The sequence below is a fragment of the Prionailurus bengalensis genome, chromosome B2, assembly GCF_016509475.1.
Source record: "Prionailurus bengalensis isolate Pbe53 chromosome B2, Fcat_Pben_1.1_paternal_pri, whole genome shotgun sequence".
In the NCBI taxonomy this organism is placed as follows: domain Eukaryota; kingdom Metazoa; phylum Chordata; class Mammalia; order Carnivora; family Felidae; genus Prionailurus; species Prionailurus bengalensis.
Window position 1 is genome coordinate 8,309,876 of NC_057349.1, and position 24,837 is coordinate 8,334,712.

The 24,837-nt window shown below is 44.7% G+C and overlaps 1 protein-coding gene across 3 annotated transcripts in view; it reads right to left on the minus strand.

Annotated features, from left to right (window-relative positions):
- Positions 1-10,363: 10,363 nt before the first annotated feature.
- CDKAL1 (CDK5 regulatory subunit associated protein 1 like 1) overlaps positions 10,364-24,837 on the minus strand; it is a 659,261-nt gene continuing 644,787 nt past the window's right edge. For all 3 annotated transcript variants that reach the window (XM_043590714.1, XM_043590715.1, XM_043590713.1), the window contains one exon: positions 10,364-11,476. In XM_043590714.1, the coding sequence (XP_043446649.1) occupies positions 11,291-11,476 (186 nt within the window). In that variant the 3' untranslated portion in view covers positions 10,364-11,290. The remainder of the gene's footprint in view (positions 11,477-24,837) is intronic.

The following is a 24,837-nucleotide window of genomic DNA, read 5'->3' on the forward strand; positions in this document are numbered from 1 at the left end:
GATGAGTATGGATTCCTTCTTATAAATTCCACTCAAGCTTCTTTCTATAACTCAACTTTCCATAACCCCATTCCAGTGGAGAAACAAAAGTCAGTCTAGGTCAGTGCGCATACAGTGCCCCCAGACTCCCACCCCCAACCTCTTCCTGCTGCCTTCTCTCCGGGACTGGGACTAAGAGCTCAGGGGATGGAGACAGGTGCAGGGGACACCTCTGACCCAAGCTGGCACTGGGCTGCAGAGATATTCTTAGCTGTGACGGGAGCCTTAAGACACGCACTCAGTGATGACACATTTCTGGACACAGGTTAAGTCCAGAGTTCCACCCCAAAGCATCTCTTCACCAAACACATCACTTGGGATGCCAGTTTAGAAAAGTTCCAAACTAGAGAGATGGCCTCAGACAAAGTCACTTAACTCCTCCTAACCTCAGTGTCTCCATCTATAAAATAAGTGGGTCTTTTCAAACTCTATGCTTTCCATGAGCCCCTCTTGCCCTTATTCTAGGCTGATCTGTAGGGTTCTCCACGCTGGCAATTTCAGGCAAAACCAGGTCCTCGGTGAAGCCGAGAGAAACACACTGATCTCCTTCTGTCAAGCGCTGAGAAAGAGCCGTCTTTCCATGTAACCTACTTAAATCTCAACTCAAATTTCAAGTATTTCTGTACGAAAGTTTAAATTGTCTGCCACACTGGGGAGAAACAGAGGCTGTTTAAGATTGATTACCAGAAGGCAGCCAGCGGTGAGTCTCTAGGAGTTGACATTTGTGACTTTAGTGTTGGGTTGCCACAGGTTTTGCTTTTAATATTAATTGAAGTTACCACAGCTCCCCGGATAGACAGGCTGACTGCCACACAGCATGAGGAAAAGCTGGTGTTAAATTGCTTCCCCCCCCCACCCCCCAACTTGCCTTTTGATTTACGTGTCTAAAGGCATTAAAAATATTCTTCAACCTGAAATGCAGCATTTTTAGCTACTGGATTTTCTCGTAGCTTGTATAATTCTGATTGCCCGAGGCAATCTGGTTTGATGAGATTACATTTTTTTAGACTGCCATCTGACCAATTTCTGCCTTTTGTAAGACTGCTTTGGAACTTTTGACCTTTCTAACTTCAAACATCTTGGAGGGTGTTGTGTTAAGAGGGAAAGAGAGAAGAGGGAACTTAATTGGAGACTTTAGAATCTTGTTCTGAGCAGATGAGGTTAGAGATCTTACATACAGAAGGAATGTCTGAGAAGAAAAACTATTGGAGAGTCAGACACAAAAAAAGATACAAAAACAGGAAAGGTGGGAAGTGGTCAAGGACGACAGACACAACAGACGTTCCTTCGAAGGTTTGAAGATCATGCTCTTAAATGAGACAAAATCCAACCTATCCTGAATGTCTCTCCAGGTAAAAATTTAAAAGTAAATTTCAAAAGATCCTTTACTCCCACTGGATGGGACCCAGACTTTATAAGCTCCGTCTCTTGGTTCATTTTCCATTTGACTTCTGATTTCACTCTTGTAACCAAATGAGACAGGATATTGACTATTCACCACTGTTTCCTGGGAGAGAGACTGGGCTATGGGCAGGTTTACTCACACCCAAAATAGGGAGCGGAGACCAAATTATAGCCCAGTTTTTCTGGTCTCATAGATGTGACACGTTTTAATATGGCAGTGGGCCAATAATCAGGAACTTAGCCTTTTCCTGTGAAGGTTGGAACTGAGGGTAGTGGGCCAGGACTTGGTGTCTGTGGGCAGCAGAAGCCCTTCTCTCATATCTCAAATGACACCAAGTAGGGCTACAGAAGTCATACTGGCTAAAAACAAAAACACAAACAAACAAACAAAACAAGACAAAAAGCCAGGAATATTTGTTCTCTAAGCATCACAGCCTGAGATGGTTATCACAGGTGGCTTTTGGGTTAAGTCTTCACATAAATTTATCGAGAAGAGAGCATATGAATCCTTCACTAAACAGGAGTATCAACAGGATCTGAGATGCAGAAGATCAAAACCAGAAAGCTGGAGTCACTCACTTGAATCACAGCAGATATACAGGGAAGGTAGCAGGTGCTGGAGGATATACGGTCGCTGGGACCCCGGAAGCTATTGGACGCGAAAATGCCAAAGCAAAGATTAAGGTTCAAAGATGCTGCACTACAAAGATAGGGGGCTGCCTCTTATTGAGGCATTTTCTTTGTTAAAATAACGATGGGCTCCCCACATCTGGTTATGCGGTATGTGTTAGAGCAACAGGCGTGAGACCAACCAACCCCTGGTATCAGCAATACCCTTGTCAGTGACAGCGGTGACAAGAACCACCACCCGCTGACTAAGCTGAGGTAGGCTCTCAGTTCTCCTGGAAATGGACAAGTGTAGTGGCTTAGCAGCAGATGAAAAACTCAAGGTGAAGCCTTGCTTCGTGGTCCTGAAAAAGTGGTTATTCCATTGTGCATTTCCAAAAATGTCCGTATATGGTACCAGAAGAACCCACTGGTTGGAGCATCAACAGGAGAGCCAACTGTCCCCCACGCTGTCAACGCGTATCTTTCCAAACAGGCATCTCTTCAGAGCCTGCAATGCTTAGAAGTCTGTTTAGAAGCCTGGAGTGGCTCTTCCTTGACTATCGGCTGAAGTCTAGATTCCTTAGAACTGCATCAAAACTGGCATCAAAAAACTTCACAAATGTGACCTGAGACTTTAAAAAAAAATTTTTTTTAATCTTTATTTTTGAGAGAGAGAGAAAGAGCACGAGTGGGGGAAGGGCAGAGAGAGAGGGAGACACAGAATCCGAAGCAGGCTCCAGGCTCCCAGCTGTCAGCACAGAGCCCGATGCGGGGCTCGAACGCACAAACTATGAGATCATGATCTGAGCCTAAGTCAGACGCTTAACTGACTGAGCCACCCAAGCACCCCAACCTGAGCTTATTTCTTAATATCTAGCTATACTCTTTCTCAAATTCACAGTGCACTTTTATACTGTAATTTGGCGAAATAAGCATAACAAAACATTGATCACTGAAACCATTTCTAAGTGCATAATTGAGTGGCATTAAATAAATCCACAGTGCTTGTGTATGTAAGCATCACCATTATCTTTTTACAAAACTGTTTCATCATACCCAACATAAACTCTGTACCCATTAAACAATAACTCCCTCTTTCCTCCTCCCCTCAGCTCCTGGCAACTTCTATTCTCCTTTCTGTATCTCCGTACTTGTCTAGTCTAGGTAACTCCTAGAAGTGGTATCACACAGTATGAGTCCTTCTGTGTCTGGCTTATTTCACTAAGCATAATGTTTTCAAGGTTCATCCATGTTATAGCATGTTGTCGGGATTTCACTTCTTTTCAAGGTAACATTGTGTACTACATTTTGTTTATGCATTCATCTATCAATGAAAATTTGAGTTGTTTCTACCTTTTGACTACTGTGCATAATGCTGCTAAGAACACTGGTATATAGGTATCCGTTAGAGTCCCTACGCTCTTTTGGATTATGTATGTAACTAGAATAGAACTGCCAGTCATATGGCAGTTCCAGGTTTCAATCTTGAAGAACTGCCAAGGTATTCTCCACAGTGGCTGACCCATTTTACACTGTCACCAATAACATGTAAGGGTTCCAATTTCTCTACACCATCAACATTTCTTTTGATGGCAGCCGTCTCAACAGGTACGAAGTAATAACTCACTGTGATTTGGGTTTGCATTTTCCCAATGTCTTAGCACATTGAGCATCTTTTCCTGTGCTTCTTGGCCACGTGTGTATCTTCTTTGGAGAAATGTCTACTCAAGTCCTTTACACAACTTTTAATTGGGTTGTTTAATTTTGGGTTGTTGAGTAATATATATTCTGGCTATTAATCTCTTGTCAGAGATAGGATTTGCAAATATTTTCTCTCCCATTCTGTAGGCTTTGTGCTTTCTTGATAGCTTGATAGCTTTGTGCTTTCTTGTGTCCTTTGATGTACAAAGTTCTTAATTTTGATGAAGCCCCAAATTATTTGTTTCCTGTATTTTGGTATCACACGTATGAAATTATTACCAAATCTAAAGTCATGAAGAATTTCCCCAATGTTTTGTCTTCTAGAGGTTTTATAAATTTAGCTCTTATGTTGGTCGTTTAGCCCCTTTGAGTTAATTTTCATATATGGAGTAAGGTAAAAGTCCAACTTTATTCTTTTGTATGTGGATATACAGTTTTCCCAATACGATTTGTTGAAAAGACCGTCCTTTTTTACTGGTCTTGTCAAAAATCAATTGACCATATAAGTGAATTTTTTTTTTCTGGGATTTCTATTCCATTCTATTGATCTGCATGTCTGTTCTTGTGCCAGGACCATACTGTTTTAATTATTGTAGCCATATTGTCAGTTTTGAAGTTATTAAGTATTTGTTAGTCTTTGAATTTTATTTTTCTTTTTCAAGATTGTTTCGGCAATTGCATTCCGTATGAATTTGAGGGCCGGTTTTCCATTTCTGCCACAAAGGGGGGGAGCTGTTTTGATAGCAATTACATTGAATCTGTAGCTTGCATTAGGTAGTGTTGATATTTTAACATTAAGTCTTCTAGATGTGAACATAGGATATCTTTACATTTATTTAGACATAAAAAAAATTCCTTTCAGCAATGGTTTATAGTTTTCAGCATGCAAGTCTTTATCTCCCTTGTTAGGCTTATTCTTCAGTATTTAATTCTTTAGATGTTATCGAAAATGGAATTGCTGTCTGACGTCTTTTTAAATGGCTCGCTGCTGTGTCTAGAAACACAACTGATTTGTGTGTGTTGACCTTACAATCTACAACTATGCTAAATTTATTAGGTCTAACAGCTTTCTCGTGAATTCTTCCGGATTCGGTATACATGGGATCATGTCATCTGCAAATACAGTTTTACCTCTTCCTTTCCAATTTGGATGCCTTTTAATTATTTTTCTTGGCTAATAGCTCTCATTAGAACCTCTCGCACAATGTTTTACAGCAGCAGTGAAAAAAGGCACCCTTGTCTTGTTCCTGATCTTAGGGAGAAAACTTTTAGTCTTTCACCACTGAGTATGGTGTGGGCTGTGTTTTCATAAATATCCTTTATGTTGAGGAGTTTCCCCTCTACTCCTAGTTTTCTAAGAGGTTTTTGTCATGTAAGGGTGCTGGATTTTGTCAAATGCTTTTGCTGTGTCAGTTGAGATGATCAAATGTTTCTTTTCCCCCTTCATTTTATTAGTGTGATATGTAATGTTGATTGATTTTATGTTGAACCACCCTTGCATTCCTGGGATGAATCCCACTAGGTCATGGTAGATAATCCTTTTAATATGCCATTGAAATCAACTTGCAGATCTGCTCAGTATTTTTTGAAGTATTTTTGCATTTATATTCATGAGGGCCATTGGCTTTCAATTTTCTTTTCTTTATTTGGCTCTACCGTCAGGGTAATGCTGGCCCCAAAGAATGAGTTAGAAAGTATTCCTTCCTTTTTTCATTTTGTTAAAGTGGATGAGAAGTACTGGTGTTAATTATTCTTTTTACGTTTGGTAGGATTCACTTGTGAATCCATTTGCTCCTGGACTTTTTTTTTTTTGTTCATGCTGTTCAGGGGAGAGTCTAGCGTTTAAGGGAAGAAAGTCCTGCTGCGAGGCATTTTCTTAAGAGGGCCGAGTTCCACAAAAGAATTTTCCCAGGGACACCTACCAATACACTTAGTTCAATCTAATCTTCACTCACCAGATGTTTAAATTACTTCTGGCTATTTCAAAACAGATCACACCTGCAAGAGTAAAGGCATCACGCAAATTCATCCTGCAAGGGCAGAGACTCACAAGATAGCACCAGGAACTACATTCAGGAGTGAGTGCCATCAGAGTCATTCTAAAGTGACTCTGAGGGAGATAACACAACTTAAAAAGTAAGCTGTGGTTTGTAAGTAGCCTCAATACTTATGCATACAGTATGTGGATGGTATGCTTTAGTTCACAAAGGTTGGACCTAAGTATAACAAGTCTTAACTAAACAACATGCTTTATATTTATTTGAAATTCTCTCTCTCTGTTTAAAAACCACATGTGTCTTATTCCCTTTTATGGAAATTGGGGGTAAAAACAAGTTAAAAGCTTGGATGTTGGACTCAGTCTGGAATAACATCTATAGTTACTGTTATTAAGTAGGCATATTAAAAGCAGATTACATAAACCTAGGTGTTAAAATTTGTAGTTCTTTAGGCTTTTCTGAATTCCAAGTTTTCTCTGACCTTGATCCAAGGTTGTATTTTTTACAATGTATATTGTATTTTAAAAATACAATGTAAAATGTATTTTTTAAGTGTATATTTTAAACATATATATATGCATGCATATATATATGTATATTTACATATTTTTTTTTTCTGGGCACTTGCCCATCAATATTCATAAGTGCATTCAGATGTCCATAAACCAGGAGGACTGCAAGAGGCCAAATGAAACTCTTTGCTTCAAACTCTACACAGTTGGGATGTTTTGGCTATGGAACCCCAGGAAACAGTACTGGTAGGAAATAATTGACAGAAAACTAATGAAGAATAATAGTGTCTGCATTTCCTTTTACCCCCAAGGCAGGGTGGGGGAGGGTATGACTTCTGGGTCTCCTATTAGTCTGCTTGCTCTTTTCATCTTTGGCCGCAGAAAATCTCCTTCTTGATCTCAGATCGGCCACCCAAATCTGTGCCCCACACCGTTCATTAATTTGATCTCCTCAAATACAGCTGCGATCCATTTTCTTTGAATTTTTCTTCCTTTGCTGCATTTGTTAGAATTAGAGCTTAAGTCCCTTGAGGCAAGAATCTTTTTATTCCATATATAATTCTTTTGGGTGGTCGTGAGTTAATATCAGAATTGAAAACCACCTAGCCCTATTTATAAGATTGGTTTGCATGTTTATTTTTAAATTTTTTTTTTCAACGTTTTTTATTTTTTATTTTTGGGACAGAAAGAGACAGAGCATGAACGGGGGAGGGGCAGAGAGAGAGGGAGACACAGAATCGGAAACAGGCTCCAGGCTCCGAGCCATCAGCCCAGAGCCCGACGCGGGGCTCGAACTCCCGGACCGCGAGATCGTGACCTGGCCGAAGTCGGACGCTTCACCGACTGCGCCACCCAGGCGCCCCTGGTTTGCATGTTTAAATGGCTAAAGTAATCATGAAAAGGGAAAAAAACTGTGTGTGCCAAGGACGTACTACTTGATACACGTGATCCCATTTCAGCTTTCAATGACCCTGCGGTGGGACCGTGTCCCTATTTTCCATGAGCCTCAGAAATTGACCTGGCTGCAACTTAACCCGAACTTCTGCTGATGTCAAAAACCTCACGCTCTTTCCCTAAACGATCTGCCTCCACTTTGTACTGAGGTCTGAACCTAGTTGGTTCAGATCCTTGACTCCTTTATGGTTTCTTAACTCAGATTTTATAGTTTCAACACCATAAATGCTAGCTCGATGGAAAGGCAAGCGCAAATTCATCAAACACGTGCTATTCATAAATTAAAAAACTAAAAAAAATATTTTGACAAATAATTAGGACCCCAGATTAAATATAAATTTGGCATGGATCCCAAAAAGGTTGCCCCATAGAGCTGAGGTTTTCAAGCTTTCTTTTCTTTTTTTTTCTTTTCTTAACATTTATTTTTGAGACAGAGAGAGAGAGAGAGACAGAGCATGAGCAGTGGAGGGGCAGAGAGGGAGGAGACACAGAATCTGAAGCAGACTCCAGGCTCCGAGCTGTCAGTACCGAGCGGACACAGGGTTCGAACCCACGATCCGTGAGATCATGACCTGAGCCGAAGTTGGACACAACACAATGAGGCACCAGGGCGCCCCGGTTCTCAAGCTTTCTTGACTCATGGCACCCCTAGACCAAAAGAAACAGCTAACCATCCTCTTTACTAAGCAGGTAGGTACTAACAACTTAGTACATACTTGTGTCTTACTATCTTACAAAATCTGTGTGAAAAAATACAAGTATATTGAAATACATAGTTCTTTTATTCCAAACTTACCATAATTACTTGACGGAAGCTGTGCATCTATGGGGCACTGCACAACTTCTCCAACCTTGAAACAGAATCATCTGTGGTTCTTGTTCCACATTTTCACTTGATACTTGCTTTTTGTCACAGCAACTGCCTAAAATCCAGCCTTAAGGGTGGCACCTTCAAAAAGCGTACACTCCGATGTTGAAACTGAACCATTTTGAGCGAGTAGTTTGCACATTATGTGACAGACGTCGGTGTTTCCCTCAAAACTTTAAAATATCCTGGGGTGCCTCAGGGGCCAGGCAAATCTTAATATCTTTTTCCCTCTCTTCTTTCCTCTCTCTCTCTTTTCCTCCCCTCCCCTCCCTCCCTCTTTCCCTTCCTTTGCTTTCTTCTCTGTTTGTTTTATAATAAAACCTCTTAAAGCTTCGTTTGTAACTCCAACCCTCTCTTTATGACTAAAAATTTCAACCTGGCTTGAAGTCGGCAGAAAAGCATGTTTTGACTGAAAGACATATGGGAATCTGATGTTTAGACACATTTTCCCAGAAACAGAGCAAAGTTTTCACCAAAGAATATTTTACATGATCCTAATGACTACTTTACACTTGATGAACCAAGGAAGATGGAATGAAAGAGGGAGAGGGAGTGAAAGGAAAGGAAAAAAAAAAACTTGATCAATAAATCTTCTTTATGTAAACGCGTGATGGTGGGAGGTGGGGTCTCTGGGAGCTGAATGGGTCCCGAGGGTGGAGTCCTCACAAATGGGAGACTTGGAGAGCTCTCTCCACCTTCTACCGCGGGAGGTGCATAAGCAGACGATGAAGCAGGAAGTGAGCCCTCACGAAATACTAAATCTCCCCAGGGCCCTGATCTTGGACTTCCCAGTCCACACAATCAGGAGAAATAGATTTCTGCTGGTGAAAAGCCGCGCAGTCTACGGTGGTGTTAACGGCAGCCTGAATGAACCGAGACGGGTCCCTTCAGAGTTTCCTTTTCGGCAGGAGGGATGACATTAAAAAACCCAAAAAAGACTTTGGTCCTAAAAGCAAACATGAAAATAGGCACGACAGGGGCTATGCTTACAAACTGCAAGTCGACTGTCCTATCGTGGCTGACTTTTTTTTGAAGTTTCTTTCTTTCTTTGGAGAGAGAGAGAACGAACAGGGGAGGGGCACAGAGAGAGGCAGAGAGACTGCCAAGCAGGCCACACACCGTCAGCGCGGAGTCTGACGGAGGCTCGAACTCAAGAAGCGTGAGCCTTAGTTGGCCACCCAGAGGCCCCGTGGCTGACTTTTTGTTTGAATCGGGGCAGTCTATGTTATGCTATGCTGACAACTCCCAGTCTCAGTGGCTTAAGCCAACAAAAGTTCCTTTCTTGTTCTACACCTGTCTAGCACGTCTACACCTGCTCCTTGCACTCCCTCGGGGACCTCATCGTGACACGTGTGCCTGTAATCACCCTCGTGGCGGCTCAACACGTCCGCCTCAAAGACACGACCCTTCCGCTCCCACTGCCTTGGCCACGGCCAACGCCGGTCACGAGGCCAGGCTGAACTCCAGGCCGATGGGAGACGCACGGCAGCCGTATGGGCCGGGAGGAGAGGATGTGGAAAGGTGAGAGCTTTCCTGCCGTCCAAACCTGCTCCTGCAGCAACCCCCCCCCCCCCCCCCCCCCCCCCACCGCCGGGCTCGTCCTGTCCACAGGAGAACGGTCTCGTCAGCGACCACCACACCCGCTTCCTCCTCCCTCCCTCCAGCAGGACGTCATGGAAAAACCACAAGCTGGATTTTCAGACCACAGCCACCCCGCTGGCCAACTGGTCACCAGGACGGTAAACGAGATCACGTGCGGTCTGGTCCCCACTGCAGGGCTTTTTATGCTTTCTGAACCGAAGAGATGAAGGAGGTTGCATCCCGGCTGGGGGGAAGGAAACAGTGGAAGTGGGGAGGGGGGCACCCTGTGTGGCTGAAACAATTCTTGAGAATCCCCGCCGCGGCTGGTGAGGGGCGCTGGGGCTGTTACAGGCCGGCCGTCATGCTTTCACGGAAAGGACAACTGAAGGAAGGGGAGTGGAGGCAAGAAAAAGCATGCAGCAGGAGGGGGGAGTGGAAGGGCAAGAGTGGGGAAGGGGGGGGGTGGACAGGAGCACCGTTCTGGTCTCCAGTCAGTGACAGGCGCAAAGTTCTTCTTAAGACCCGTACCGCGTGACTCCAGGCTGTCGCGCGGGGTGAGCCCAAATGCATGCTCCGCTGGGGACCCTGGGAGGGACACGGGCAGGTCCTCCGCATTTGAAACCTGACTTCCTCTTAGAAGCACATGCTGGGTTTGGAGAAATGTACTGACACCGGTTTTGTTTTCCAAACTCACCAACTGATGACATAATTAAATTTTATTTGGATGTCTCGAAAGACATAAAAGGCTGAAACATTTTGACATAAAAAGAAGAGCTGAACAGGGTATGAGTTTAAAGACGAAGCGTCCTATGGTAACCAGAGGGCACCCGATTTCCCTGTGACTCCATACCGTCCAAGTAACATTTAAATTCTGAGGTTCGTAAGATTGCTTAATAAGTCAACTCCTTTCACGTAAGTGAAATAAGTCACTGTATTTAGTAAAGGCCAGTGATGTCAGGTAGAAATAAATATTTGATGTCACCGATCAGAAACGTCAGAAAAGGGGCACAGCTGGTTTTAGACAAATCGTTTTTGAAAGTTTGCGGGTGCTGAAGACGTGTGGGGATTCCTTGCGCTTGTCAAAAACGTGGCCGAGAGCCCTGGAACTGGCGACTCTCCCTGTGCCTTCCAAAAGAATTCTTGCTTTCAAATGCAGGTTTGTCTATAAACTTTTCAGGAACACATCTGCTGTGAAAAATAAGATGTTCGTAGCACCGGGACTCCAAACAAAGCAGAGAGAGAAAGATACATTTTTAAAGGTTTAATGAAATTCAAAACTCTTCCCACACAAGGAAAAGATGACTGTGTAATTAGGTTCTGACTTGAAGACAAGAGGTTGAAAGAAAATGCAACCCCTTGCATTTCTTGCCGCAAATAAACCAAAAGGAGCTTAATTTAAAAGATATGCCATGGCAACAGTTAGTAGGTTTTAGGTCAAATAACCAATGGCCCAACTCCACGAGAGACACAATCAGCCTCATTAAAAAGTGTGGCTGGAGCAGAGGCAGGGAGACCAGGATAAATGACGGCTCTTGGAGTACTGATGTGATTGCTGTTCTGTTCATTGAAGATTTTAATTAGAAACTTATTCTTCTTCTCCAATGTTTCATTTAGTTGTGTTTTCATTAGAGATTTTGACAAAAAAAGGCAAGAAGAAGAGCCAACAGAGCCAGGCCCACGGACACCCTCAGTGCACGGTCTCGACGGAGATTTTGCAAGCGGAGGGCCATCCTGGAGCTCGCGAGGTCTTGCCCGACGGCAGAAGTGTGGGATACTGAACTCGGGTGATTCCCAAGCCTATTTCTGAATTCCTAGGAAGACGGAAACACAGAGGGGGGAAAAAAAAGATTTAAAAGATGCAAACAAGCCCTACTGTGATGTCAATCAAATAATGAGTCCCTATACAAGGAGCTTTTTTGTCTTTATTGAGATGCAACCGACACAGAACATTGTTATCGTTCAGGTGTACAACCTCATCGTGTTTTGTATGTTCCAAAATGGCTACCACAAGAAGTCTAGTTAACATCGACTACCACGCATAGTTACAATTTTATTCTTGTGACAACTTTTAGGATTTACTCTCTTAGCAACTTTCAAATATACAACTCAGTATTGTTAACTATAGTCACCACACCGCACAGTATGTCCCCAGGGCTCATTCACACTATAACTGGAGGTTTGCGCCTTTTAACCACCTTCGGGCATTTGCCCATCCCCACCCCAATCCATCTGTTCTCTGTAATTATGAGCTTGTTTTGTTTTTTTAAAGATTCCACATGTAACTGAGCCCATACAGCATTTGTCCTTGTCTGACTTATTTCACTTACCATATTGCCCTAAAGGTTCATCCATGCTGTTGCAAATGGTAATGTTTCCCTCTTTTTATGGCTGAATAATATTCTGTTACATACATATATATATCATCCCACATCTTCTTCATCCATTTATCCACCGATGGACACATAGGCCGTTTCCGTACCTTGGTTACTATAAATAAGGCTACAGTGAACACAGGGGGGTTAGTGTTTTCATTTTCTTCAGATAAACACACAGAAGAGGAACTGCTGCTGGATCATATGGCAGTTCTGTTTTTAATTTTTTGAGGACCCTCCAGCCTGTTTTCCACAGTGGCTGCACCAGTTTGCATTCCTACCAACAGTGCCCTTTTCTTCACATCCTCGCCAATGCTTGTTATTTCTTGCCTTTTTGATACAACAACCATTCTAACAGGTATGAGGTGTCACTGTGGTTTTCATTTGCGTTTCCCTGATGATTAGTGATGTTTAAGTGCCTCTCATGTACCTGTCGGCCATCTGTATGTCTTCTGTGGAAAAATATCTACTCAGATCCTCTGCCCCCTTTATAATCAGATTGTTTTTTTTGCTAGCGACTTGTAGGAGTTCTTTATATATCTTGGTTATTATTCCCTTATCACATATCAGATAGATGATTTGTAAATATTTTCTCCATTCAGTAGGTTGCCTTTTTGTTTTGTTGATGGTTTGCTTTGCGGTGCAGAAGCTTTTTAGCTTGATGTAAGAAGCAGCTATCACTTAGTTACTCCTTCAACAGAGACACATTCAGACATGCACCATGGGCCAGATGGCCTCAAGTTAGGTATGGGGAAATCACATTTCCTTTCCTGGAAGTGTCAGACCAAATTGATGATTTTCCAGATTATACACAACATATACGAGACAGAGTGTGCGTTTATGGAGAATCAAGGCAGAATGCACGAAGCATAACGTTTACGTAGAGTGGAATCATAGGAAAAACGTTAACTTTTAGGGATGCAACCACATCCACTCGGCAAAAGAAGGACAGAGGACAAACTGTGGAAGCCATTTGATTCCACAAACGTATCCCTCAGGGTGGAGATTTCCAGCCGGGGCCCTGCTGCAGGAGGGCTGCCCCAAACTTGAAGAGGGGTCTGCAGGGGTCTCGGGGGCCAGAGGGACGGGCCCTCCACATGCGGCTCCCTCCGTTACTCCGCTGGGCAGTGTAGCCACTACCACTTTCTCTGTGCGCCAGGCATGGACCAGGTCAGAAAGCCCTGCTTAGAAGGAGCACGAAGAGTGAGGAGCCACCACCACACTGCTTTTTAGGTGGTCTCCGTTCCCTGATGCTTCTTCCTGGGGGTGCAGAGGAGTAGGGGGGGAGGCACCTGGCTGCTCTCAAGATGGCTCTGGTTTTGTCAAGTGTAATTTTAATTCTATTATAGAAGATTTCCGCCTTGTGTACAGGCTTTAGAATCGGTGCCTCCCCTTCTGAAACGTGAAACAACATTTTGAGGGAGGGGGAGGGGGCAGGGGAGGAGGGGAAGGATGTGGGGAAGAAGAGCACGGGTGGGAGGAACAAAGTAGGGGGAGGAGGGGGCGATCCAGAGGCAGGACAGCATAAGGCATGTCCGTGGAAGAACGCGTGGAGAAATACACAGAAGCACACATTATTTTGCTTATTCTTTCCTCCCAAGCTCCCCAAGAACCCCCTGCTGACACCTTCGTCCTCTGCGTGGGAAGTGCGGGCTGCAGCCGGGCCAGCAGAGGCACTGGAACCGCACGTTCCGGAAAGGAACAGAGGCAGGAAAGGGCAGGGTCTGTGGAAGGGAGGGGAGAGAACAAGAGGAGAGGGTCCAGTGACAAGCTGAGGTGGGAGGTGACGGACACCTTCGTTAGGATGCTGGCAGGAGGCATGGATAGGATGGACGGTGGACTTTGGGTGGAGAACCAACAGGACCTGTGTTCAGATGAGTTAATGAGAGGTGCCAAGACTAGGAATGGGGAAATAAAAAATCACCTTTACAATCCAGCCTCCACTGCCTAATACTTGCATGTGACGGATGTGCAACAATTCTTGCTTTGACTGTAGGAGGCTAATTGCAAAGTCACCGAAACTGTTAGCCACAAGGATAAATCTCTCGACCCAATGGCAGTCGAATCGCTATTTACTTCAGCGCCCCATAGGTACCTGGGGCTGATGCCCTGCGTGGTCCGTCCCTCAACAAGGGACGTGCACCCCAAAAGATGGAGCTCTCCTCCCCCGAGGCAGTGGGGGCGGCGGCCAGAGCACAGAGGTGCACCCAAACCTGCCTGCACCCCAGAAGACCATCCTCTTGTGCATCCGGCTTTCTGTGTGATGTGCTAGGGTTAAGAACCTGTGGACAAACTTTTATTTTGACTAAAAGTAGTCTTGGGGCGCCTGGGTGGCTCAGTCAGTTGAGTGTCTGACTTCAACTGGGTCATGATCTCACAATTCGTGGGTTCGAGCCCCGCATCGGGCTCTGTGCTGACAGCTCGGAGCCTGGAGGCTGCTTCGGATTCTGTGTCTCCCCCTCTGTCTGCCCCTCCACCACTCACACTCTGTCTCAAAAACTAAACATTAAAAAAATTAAAAGTAAAGTAACAAAACTGAAATTAAATAAAAAAAAAAAATAAAAGTCATCTCACTATCTCAAGGACAGCACTCATATGGATGCACTACAATGACATCAACAATGGGACTTCTTCCAACGCAGGGAGGCTGTCTAACTCACCTCTGGGCTCTTGAAACTGCACAACTACAGGTATAGAGCAGGGACTCAGTAAATGTTTAGCAGTGAATCAGTGAATGAATGAATGAATGAATGGATGAATGAATGGGGGGTGTGTAATCCAGATGAGATCCAACCGGTCAGAAAGATGCCTTTCCGTGTCCCTGGTAACCGACGTGGCCTATGATGTGTTCAGGGAACTAATCTACACGAATCCTAAAACCTCGCCTCTAGAAATTAAATCAACGCTTCTTCAGTTTGGGTTTAGAAGACCATAACTAAGACTACAGACCGTTCCCCCAGAGAAATGTGGAGGTCCCCGTGCACATCTGCACGCAGCCCCCCATCACGCTTCACGCTGTACGACCTCAGGAGGATCACAGACACCCTCACCCAGGAGTAGATCTGGATAACACAGAGACGGAAGCTTTCTTTTTAAGAAAAAAATATGAATACAAAATTAAGTACAGGGCCCTGGAAGGGGGCCCTCAAAGAGAGGCTCTGAAACGAAACCTCTCCCAGCTTCTAGAAATATCCACCTCTGTTCCACCCCAGGCTCTGAATGCTGGACCTTGGTGCTGCACCTGCCATTCAAGGAGCTGTCACTTGGTGATGGCTGCTGCCAGCTGGGGCAGGGGTCAGGCTGACCTGGGCAGGGCGAGGTGTGTCTTAAAGCCTTACGCATTTGGTTGAGCTTATAAAACATTCTGCTTCACAAAGCTGCAGTGCGTGTGCTCTCAGCCTGAAAAAAAACCCTCGGCTTCTGACAGTTTCACAACATTTCTTCTTCTTCTAACTCATTTGCCATAAAATTGCTCAAAATATGAAAGTTACTTATTAAACGACCATAGTGGGTCAGCTGTAGTTGTATCAACATAGCCATTTTTTCCCCTGGGTATTACTCAACCCCCCCCCCCCCCAACACCCCCATCACATACCAAACACACCAGAATATAAAGTGCTCTGGTGACAGGCCACCCTCCTGTTCCTAGTGGCCACGTCTGCACCACAGAATCGCACACGAGCTCCAGGAAGCCCACCTCACCTGCCAGTCTCCCTCAGATCAAAACACAGCAGGAGAAGGAAGATTTAGTCTGTCTACCGCACTGTGCGTCTTTTATTGTCTTCACCTTTTACCGATTCAAGACCTTGATTAAAAGAGTCTGATGATGTATTTTTAAATATAAGGTTGAAAAAAAAAGGTTTCTCAGAAGACAGTAATCAGCAGGCAGTGAGCTCTGCGTATTTCAGCTGTCACTATTGCTGTGGCACTGAAAGAAAAGAAACTTGAAAATACAGGAAACAGAAGGACTTTCTCATCAAGTCCAAGATGCTCAAACACAGCAGACCTCTACGCAGTGAGAAGGAGCATTCACGAAGAGGAAATAACATGGCATTCCTAGAACGCAGTTAAAATAAAAAGTGTTTATAGGTGAGGTGACGATCAATACCCAATCGTGAGGTAAAAGTTTACGTGTGCGCGCGTGCACAACTGCACGCAGAGAACAATGCGTGTAAGTGACTTAGAGAAAAACTTAGCATGGTCAATAGTTCTGGAAAGTAGACAGAAGGCTCAAACCCTCCCTAAACTTCTTTCTAAAAAAACATTTTTTTAATGTTTATTATTATTATTTTTTTGAGAGACAGAGCACAAGCAGGAGAAGGGAAGGGAAGCATGAGAGAGAGGGAGACACAGAATCTGAAGCAGGCTTCAGGCTCCGAGCTGACAGCATAGAGCCTGATGTGGGGCTCAAACTCACAAACCGTGAGATCATGACCTGAGATGAAGTCAGACGCTTAACCGACTGAGCCACCCAGGTGTCCCATTCCTCCCTAAACTTCTTTAACATTACTGCCAAAAGTCAGTGGGGCTCCTGGGTGGCTCAGTTGGTTGAGTGTCTCACTCTTCATTTTGGCTCAGGTCACGATCTCAGGGTTGTGAACTTGAGCCCCACATCGGGCTCTGCACTGAGCGTGGAGCCCACTTAAGATTCTCTCTCTCCCCCCTTCCTCTCCCCCCATCTCCCTCTCTCTCTCTCCCCCTCCCTTCCTCTGTCCCCTCCCCACCTTGCTCACTCTCCAAAAAAAATAAAAAGAACTAAATCTTTAAAACAACATTATTACCAAAGCTTATTAATTCTTGAAGTTCAAGACGCACTTCTCTCTCTCAAACTACAACACACCCAATATGAGAAATTTTACTGCTTACTAAAACTAAACAAACACTACCTCTCAAACTTACACTTTTTAAGAAATAAAACTCCACTTACAAATGCCTTTTTTGAAACAGAAATTTGAAAGGAGGTAGGATGTGACCTTTGTTCAATAAAGATCCTTATATTTATCCAGTTATAACAAACTAAGGACAAGTCTGAGAAACTGTTAACTTGGATTAACATGGGCTCTTCCCCCCCTTGTAAATCTCACTGCTTCCTTGATTAATTTCTAAACATGTTGCTAATTCTTTCTTTTTTTTTTTTTTTTTTTAGTTTTTATTTATTTATTGGGGGGGGGGGGGCAGGGCAGAAAGAGAGAGAATCCCAAGCAGGTTCTGAGCTGTCAGCACAGAGCCTGATGTGGGGCCTGAACCCACGAACTGCAAGATCATGACCTGAGCCAAAATCAAGAATCAGATGCTTAGCCGACTGAGCCACCCAGGCGCTCCTATATTTGCTAATTCTTAACGTATCCTACTAGTTTTCAAAAGTCTAGTTTGTTAAATCCTATTAATGTAAGAAATCTGTGAATGTAGAACCAAGTACATATTCTGAAAACGAAGCCGAACAAAAAGAACGTTGATGTTCAGGAGCTTTACAGATCAGATCAACCGGGTGGAGATAAACGAAGGCTTTAGAGACAAAACTCAGTCTAGTCAGATGGTGACAACAGTCCATCCTGAATTATCCCTTCCTTGGGCGGTTACCCAGGCATTGCTAGGGAAGGGAGAGAGCCCCACACACGGTCACACTGCACGCACCAATGTCAAATGACACCAGTTCTGGGGACAGGAAGTACGCTGGTCCCAGACTCTAATCCCATCTCTACCGGAGGATTTGGGGACAAATGATTCATCCTCTCTGTTTCCACATAAAATCACCTAAAAAAAACGGAGGTACTATTAGTATTTTCACATCACGGGGTTGTTACAGGGATCGAATGAGATTTGTATATTCAGTTTTTGAGCACATAAAACTCAAGATTAACAATGTTCCGTGGTAGGTTGTGGTTCCAAATACCAAACTGCCTGAAGATGTTCTCTTTGTAAAATGATAAGGTCACTATGTTATCTATTTCTCAAATACGATTAATTGATTTATGCTACTTTTGTCCCTTACGCATCATCGGGGGACACACGGTGCGTAACGAATGAGCATGGGTTTCGAATTCTGACAGGGCAGCAACCGAATCCAAATTCAGACACTTAGCAGCTGTGAGACCTTGGGCAAGCAGTGGAAACTCCCTAAGCCTTGCTACCTCTCCTATGAGGCAAAGCTATCTCAGGATCTACCTTTAGGTGATGTGGAAAGGGGGGAAAATACCACACCCAGCGCCCTGGTGGATGCCTGGGATACAGGTCTGGTTAAAGGGCTATTTTACCCCAGCCCAGCAGTGGGACTTGGGACGTGGGGAAGGCCAGAGCCTCCCCCAGCACTGAGCAAAAGTACCAAGTGAGACGGACACGTGCGGCCCTTGGGTATCATCCTCAAGCACTCACCCACAAGAGAGGGACTGTGCCTCGCTTGCTCCGGCATCTTTTCCCCTCTGGGCTCTTACTCTGTGGAATGAGCCTTCTGGAACGGCTCTTAACTAAAACCATCTCACACATGAAAAGAAACTCGAATTCCACAATTTATGACACGGGATTCAGCCATCAGATGTGCCAGGGGCCCATTTTTACATCTGCTTTCTCCTTTGATATTTAATTTTGTCATAAGCTTTTTTTTTCCAAGAATCTAAAAACGAGGGAAAAAAAGTCACTGTCGATCCCAGAGGTACATACAACCTTCTTGCCCTTGCTCTGTGCCCAGCCTGAACCAGCCAGCTCCCCCCACCCACCGTCTTCCCCCTGCCTCCTTATTGTTCTCCCAGGGCCCCGTCAGACAGGACCTCCAGTAGGAAAAGCTCTCTCAACCATCGCCCCGCCCCAGAGGACAGAGGACTCAGGTCCTTCCCTCCGTGGGGCTGGGTATCCTGCTGGCTGGCCCTCACCACGGCACCCGTCAGTGGCACCTCTCTACTCCTGCGTGATCCTGTGTATACTCCTTGAAAGGGGCCTCTCCAATTGCGCCCTGGCCCAGCATGGAGGGGGGGCAGTGCTAGCTGAAGGGGTATTTGCATTTCTACCTGTTCCTCAGTGCTGGGGATTCACATTTTATACAGGTGCGGACAGTCTTCCATACAAACTGCCGTGTGCCTATTCTTGTATTTATAAGATTCTTGGGTAAATGGAACAGGGGGTCAAACATTATCCATACACACAGCATAAATATAAAATAGTAGCAATGGGGAAAAACTTACCAGTGGAGAAGGAATGTGGTATATTAGCTTTCTATTGCTACTTGAATAAATTACCGCAAACCTCAGGTTTAAAAAAGTTTTTTAAGTTTGTTTGAGAGAGAGACAGAGACAGCAAGCTGGGGAGGGGTAGAGACAGAGGGAGAGAGAGAATCTTAAACAGGCTCCATGCTTAGCTCAGAACCTGAGATGGGGCTCGAACCCACAAACCTTGAGATCATGGCCTGAGCCGAAGTCAAGAGTTGGACACTCAACCGACTGAGCCACCCAGGTGCCCCCAAACCTCAGGTGTTTTTTTTTAATGTTATTATTTATTTTTGAGAGAGAAAGCGCGAGCAGGGGAGGGGCAGGGAGAGTGGGAGCCACGGAATCTGAAGCAGGCTCCAGGCTCTGAGCTGTCAGCACAGAGCCTGGTGCAGGGCTCAAACTCACGAACGGCGAGATCATGACCTGAGCCGAAATCGGATGCTTAACTGACTGAGCCCCCCAGGCACCACAGGTTTTAGCAACATTCATTCTCTTGCAATTCTGGAGGTCAGCGATTCTAAAATCAAGATGTCAGTAGAGCTGCGTTGTTCTGGCGGTTCTGGGGGGTTGAGGGGGAGGGGCGCTGGTTTCCTTGCTCTCTACCTAGCTTCTAGAGGCGGCCTGTATCCGTTGACTTGTGGCCTCTTCCCTCCATTTCCAAAGCCAGTAGTATCAGCTTTTCGATGAGGATCCTTGTGATCTACATTGGGCCATGGGGATAATCCAGGATAATTTCTCCATCACCACCTTTAGTTGAATCCCATACCTGAAGTCCCTTTTGCCACGTCAGGCAACATTCACAGGCTGCTGGGATCAGGACGTGGGTTGTTGTGTGTGCGCGCGTGTGTGTGCGTACGTTATTGTGCTCACCACTGCTGGCACGTGTGAATCCCCATTTTCTCATTATCCCACCAGGTGAGCTCAGTGCAGGCAGTGCCGACTAGCTGCACGAGTGTGCAGTCCACGTTTACAGGGAAGAGGGGTGCAGGGCACCTCCCTTCATGGCTGGCTGGCCGTGAAGCTTCCTGGAGGAGGAAGAGGGGGGCTCCAGGACTCAGCCTCTGCTGAGGTCTTTTCCTTCTGCCAACACAGACCTGTGAAGCCACCACGTTGGTCCTACTCGTGGCTCTTACAGCCGAAAGAGAGAAGGACCTGAAGGACGTAATTGATTAACGTTCTCTGAAAAGATACTTGTGTTCCTTTGCATTCTATATTTATATTTTTATACAGATGCAAACATCCTGTCCTTTTCTTGGGAGCTGAGTGGGCTTGGCCTTCCAATGGAAAGTCGTGCTGTTCTGAGGCCTCTCCTGCATTTCCTCCTCTTTATCAAAAATATTTGTAAATTATTAATACATATGACCACAGAACCAGAAGCAGGAGGATCCAGGAGGTCAGGGGGACGACAGCCTCTACATAGAGACACTAAGTAGAAGGAGAAGCGTTTATGCATTGGTCACCATGTGGCCGGCAGGGCTGCGAGGATTCCGTATGCATTCTTTTCTTCCTCCCCAATTCCCAGGGAAGCTGTTCACGGGACTTCATCCCGGCTTGCCCAATTTACACAGAGCAGGTATACCGGCGAAGCAGAGGAGAGGCCTGGCTTCGGTCATGGTGAATTTAGCATTGGTCGTAACGCAGCGCAGGTGCCCTTATAATGCGATGGGAAGAAAAACCAAGCGCTCCATAGAAAATGACGGTCTGGGTCAAGACTCCAACCCGCAGACTTCATCCATTTTGCTTACTACTGCATCTCATGGAGATACTGGTGACATTTTGTGTCTCTACAGATGGCCATTCCAGGAAAGCCAGCCTCCCGTCTCGTAGAGGCGTTTCATGCTACCTGTCTTACGGTTCTGAACCACATGCTGAGATTCTTCAAGTGTGACCTGTAGATGGCACCTTGCTGAATTTTCTCTGAATGCGCGCACACACACACGCACGCGCGCACACACACACACTTGATCTGCTCACATTAGGACGTGCTGCAAAATGTGTTTTAATGAGGAACAGTTGGTCTGGTTCTGCTCAAATAAAAGACACCCCTGTAAGAGACTTGCCACCTGTCTTCCCATCTTGCAGCGCAGCGTCGAAGGGAGTTCTTCTGTCCCTGACACCTGCAGGTATTGCCAGGGTGCCCTCCACGTGCCAGCTCCCTTCCTCCGACTGACAGACACCCTCCCCTCCGAGCCCCGTGTCATCACCAGATACGAGGACATACAGCGGATGACGGGTGCCAAGCTACCTCTCTCCACTGCTCCTCCAGACAATGCCTCAAACTGGGAGCATCTTGATACCCTATCGTTCTGAGTCCCCGATTATCTCCGAACCAAAGGTCTTTGTATTCTCTAGTTCCTGAAGTCTGTAAAGAATATTATATGCATACTCCATCAGTACACTGGCCTGTAGCTGGATCCACAAATTAAACCTGAGATTACACCTGTTCATTTATTTGGGGGAGACTATTTACATTTTTAACACTTCTGTCACAGAGTTACATGATGAGAGCACAGTACTGTCAGCCTTCCTGTAGCACTTTTGGGCACGGGCAATTCTGAATCAGATATTATTCTTACATGACTTTCCCCACACCCCCTCACCTCAAATGTGTCATTGCTATCAGGTCATTAAAATCGCAAAGGGAAAATCGTAAACCAGAACATGCCCACACACACACAAAATCACTACAATCTTGTTTTCTATCTTGTTTTGGTGACAGCAGAGTAAACATGAGGTTTTGCGAATAGGGCCAAAGATACATTATTAAACTATGTACTGTATGATCAAATGCATTTCAGACTATATTCTGAATAATGTTGCCTTGACGTTCAGCAAAGGGAGAGCTCTGATGAGCCTCTGCTTGGTCTGGGTGACGCCTCTCTTTCAGGGTGTCCAAACCCCTGGCTTGAACTGAGGCAAATGAAAGAAAGGGATGATCATACCAAAAATCAAAGCACAGCAGCCACCCATCACCTAATTATTATTTTCTGTGAGATTGTAATTCATCCGACTCGAGAGATACGAAAACAACTCTTAAGCTCTGAACTTCTTTTAATGGATTCAAAATATTATGTGTAAATTTTTCTCATGGCTCAAAGGCACTGTGAGTGCTTCAAGTGGAAGTTAACAGGGATGAAGGAAAAAATGTTTGATGGCTCGTAACTCAAGATAAATTAGAGCTTAGAAGCACCTTCTTGTTTTTTTCCAACTGAGCCTGAACATACGGCCTATGCAGAAAATCTATCGAAACCAAAGATGTGATCAATGCAAGCAAATCGTGTTAAAATATACATGATGCGGTGCAATATACTGTCAGAAAAGAACCTCAAAATCTGATTCTGTAAAGATTACTTTAAATCCAAAATCATCTTCATATCTGAAAGTTCTATCATGATTGTCTTTTAATTCCAAAATACAAACTTAAGGAAGCACCTCTTAAAAAAATTTTTTTAATGTTTATTTTCAAGAGAGAGACAGAGTGTGAGCGGGCAAGGGGAAGAGGGGCGGGGGGGAGGGAGACACAGAATCGGAAGCAGGCTCCAGGCTCTGAGCTGTGAGCACAGAGCCCAACACTGGGTGTGAACCCATGAACAGCAAGACCGTGACCTGAGCTGAAGTCGGATGCTTAACCGACTGAGCCACCCAGGCACCCCAGGAAGCACCTCTTAATGTAAGTATCTCCAATGTAAACTGTTGCCCCGGTCCCTGAAAATAAGGAATGCATACAGGTGGCTGCCCAGACTTTGTAATTCCTTCTCAGCCCTACAGTTGTGGGGTTCTAGCTGAATTCTGTCATCTTCTTTAAAGTTCCCAATCTTTCACTTAGCACCCAGTTTCCATTCTAATACCTTACACTTGCCTAATTCTGGCTTGTTACATTTACCAAAATCAGTGGGTGAAGTGAGGGCAGAAGAATCGGATCTAGAATAACACAGTGTAAAAGCCTTTGCCAACAGTGGTGTTTGTCATTTGTTTACATATAACCTCTTTAGTTCTACAAAAACCAAGAGGTTGCAAGCTTTGCCAAAAGGTATGTTATCTGAGGTCTGGCATCTTAGCGGGAGAGACACTTACAGTTTTACTTCTTATTCATCGTGAGAAGATTTTCTTACCACACTTAAAAACCAAGCTATTTATTTACAATGTCACGATTTGGCAATTACTCTAGAACATATATGTAGGTCTCTCTTTTGTTAACTAAGTGTCAGCCACAGATGTATACAGAAGTACACACACACACACACACACACACACACACGGGGGTGGAAATAAAGAGGGAACCAAGAGGCGCCCTTAAAATCATGAAGTCAGTAATCACAATGTTCATGACGATAGTGGAAGTCTGAACCCCTCTATTCTGAAATACTGGCTAGAAATCAGAATCCATGCAAACTCAGGCTGCCCCACAGGTGTATCAAAGCTGAAGACAGGACAGGTGAATTGGACCCAGATGCTTTACTGATAAAAAAAAAAAAAAGATCAGAAAGACTTCCTTATGTTTTTATTTATTTTTTGAAGGAGAGAGAGAGAGAGAGAGCGCACGCGCATGGGTGGGGGGAAGCAGAGAGAGAGGGAGACACCGAATTCGAAGTGGGCTCCAGGCTCTAAGCTGATAGCACAGGGCCCAATGCAGGGCTCGACCTCACAAACCACGAGATCATGACCTGAGCCGAAGTCGGACGCTCAACTGACTGAGCCACCCAGGTGCCCCCAATCATCTCTTAAGCTACAACACAAACCAACCCTCCTTCCACGGAGTGTACTCAGGAAGCCGTGAACGAGGGTGTTGACAAACGAACAATCAGGTGTATGAAAGTTAATCTTTAAGCAAGCAATTCAACTCAAAATAATTACTTCTAAGGATTTCTTCCCACTAGGTAACCGTGAGAGTGTGTTGACAGATATTTGTGTTTCAAATGACAAAGAAGTCGTGTGTGATGCTAACTTCTCACCATGCAACCCTCCCCTGTTCTAAGAAGCACTTTCGGTGATACTGGGAATATGCTTTGAGCATCAGTGAGTTCCATGAACTGCAAGAAAGGAATAAAGTCGATGGCAGGCGCTTTGTTCTGTCTCAAAGAATCTCGTAAACGATGAGTTAACACGTAAAACGTTTCCTAGAGATCACCATGATGGTGATTCAGCTTGGAAGATGCAGATAAACTAGTTAAGAAAAATTACATGGTATGTATTTAAACTCAGCCGTCTGAACAAAGTTCACATCTCCATTTTCCTCTCACTTCCAAAGTTCCAAAATCCATCCCAAGGCATTCTCATTTCCCCCTTCTATTTTGAATATGGAAAGTTATCAAAAAGTTAAAAACAACAGCCCTACCAAATGTCACTTAAGATAACAGCGAAGATTAATAGGAAGAGACTTCATTATTTATATCGCTATACAAGTGTGGCGGGCAACCTCCAAGATGGCTCCCAGTGATCTTCCCCTCGGGCGTTCACATCCTTGTGTAACTCTTCCCTTTCCCCTTGACTCTGAGCTGAATCTGACTTGCTTCTAATTAATGGCACTTGACATAAATGATGGGCTTCCACTTCTGAAGTTAGATTACAAAAACCTGTGGCCTCCACGTTTTTCACTCTCTG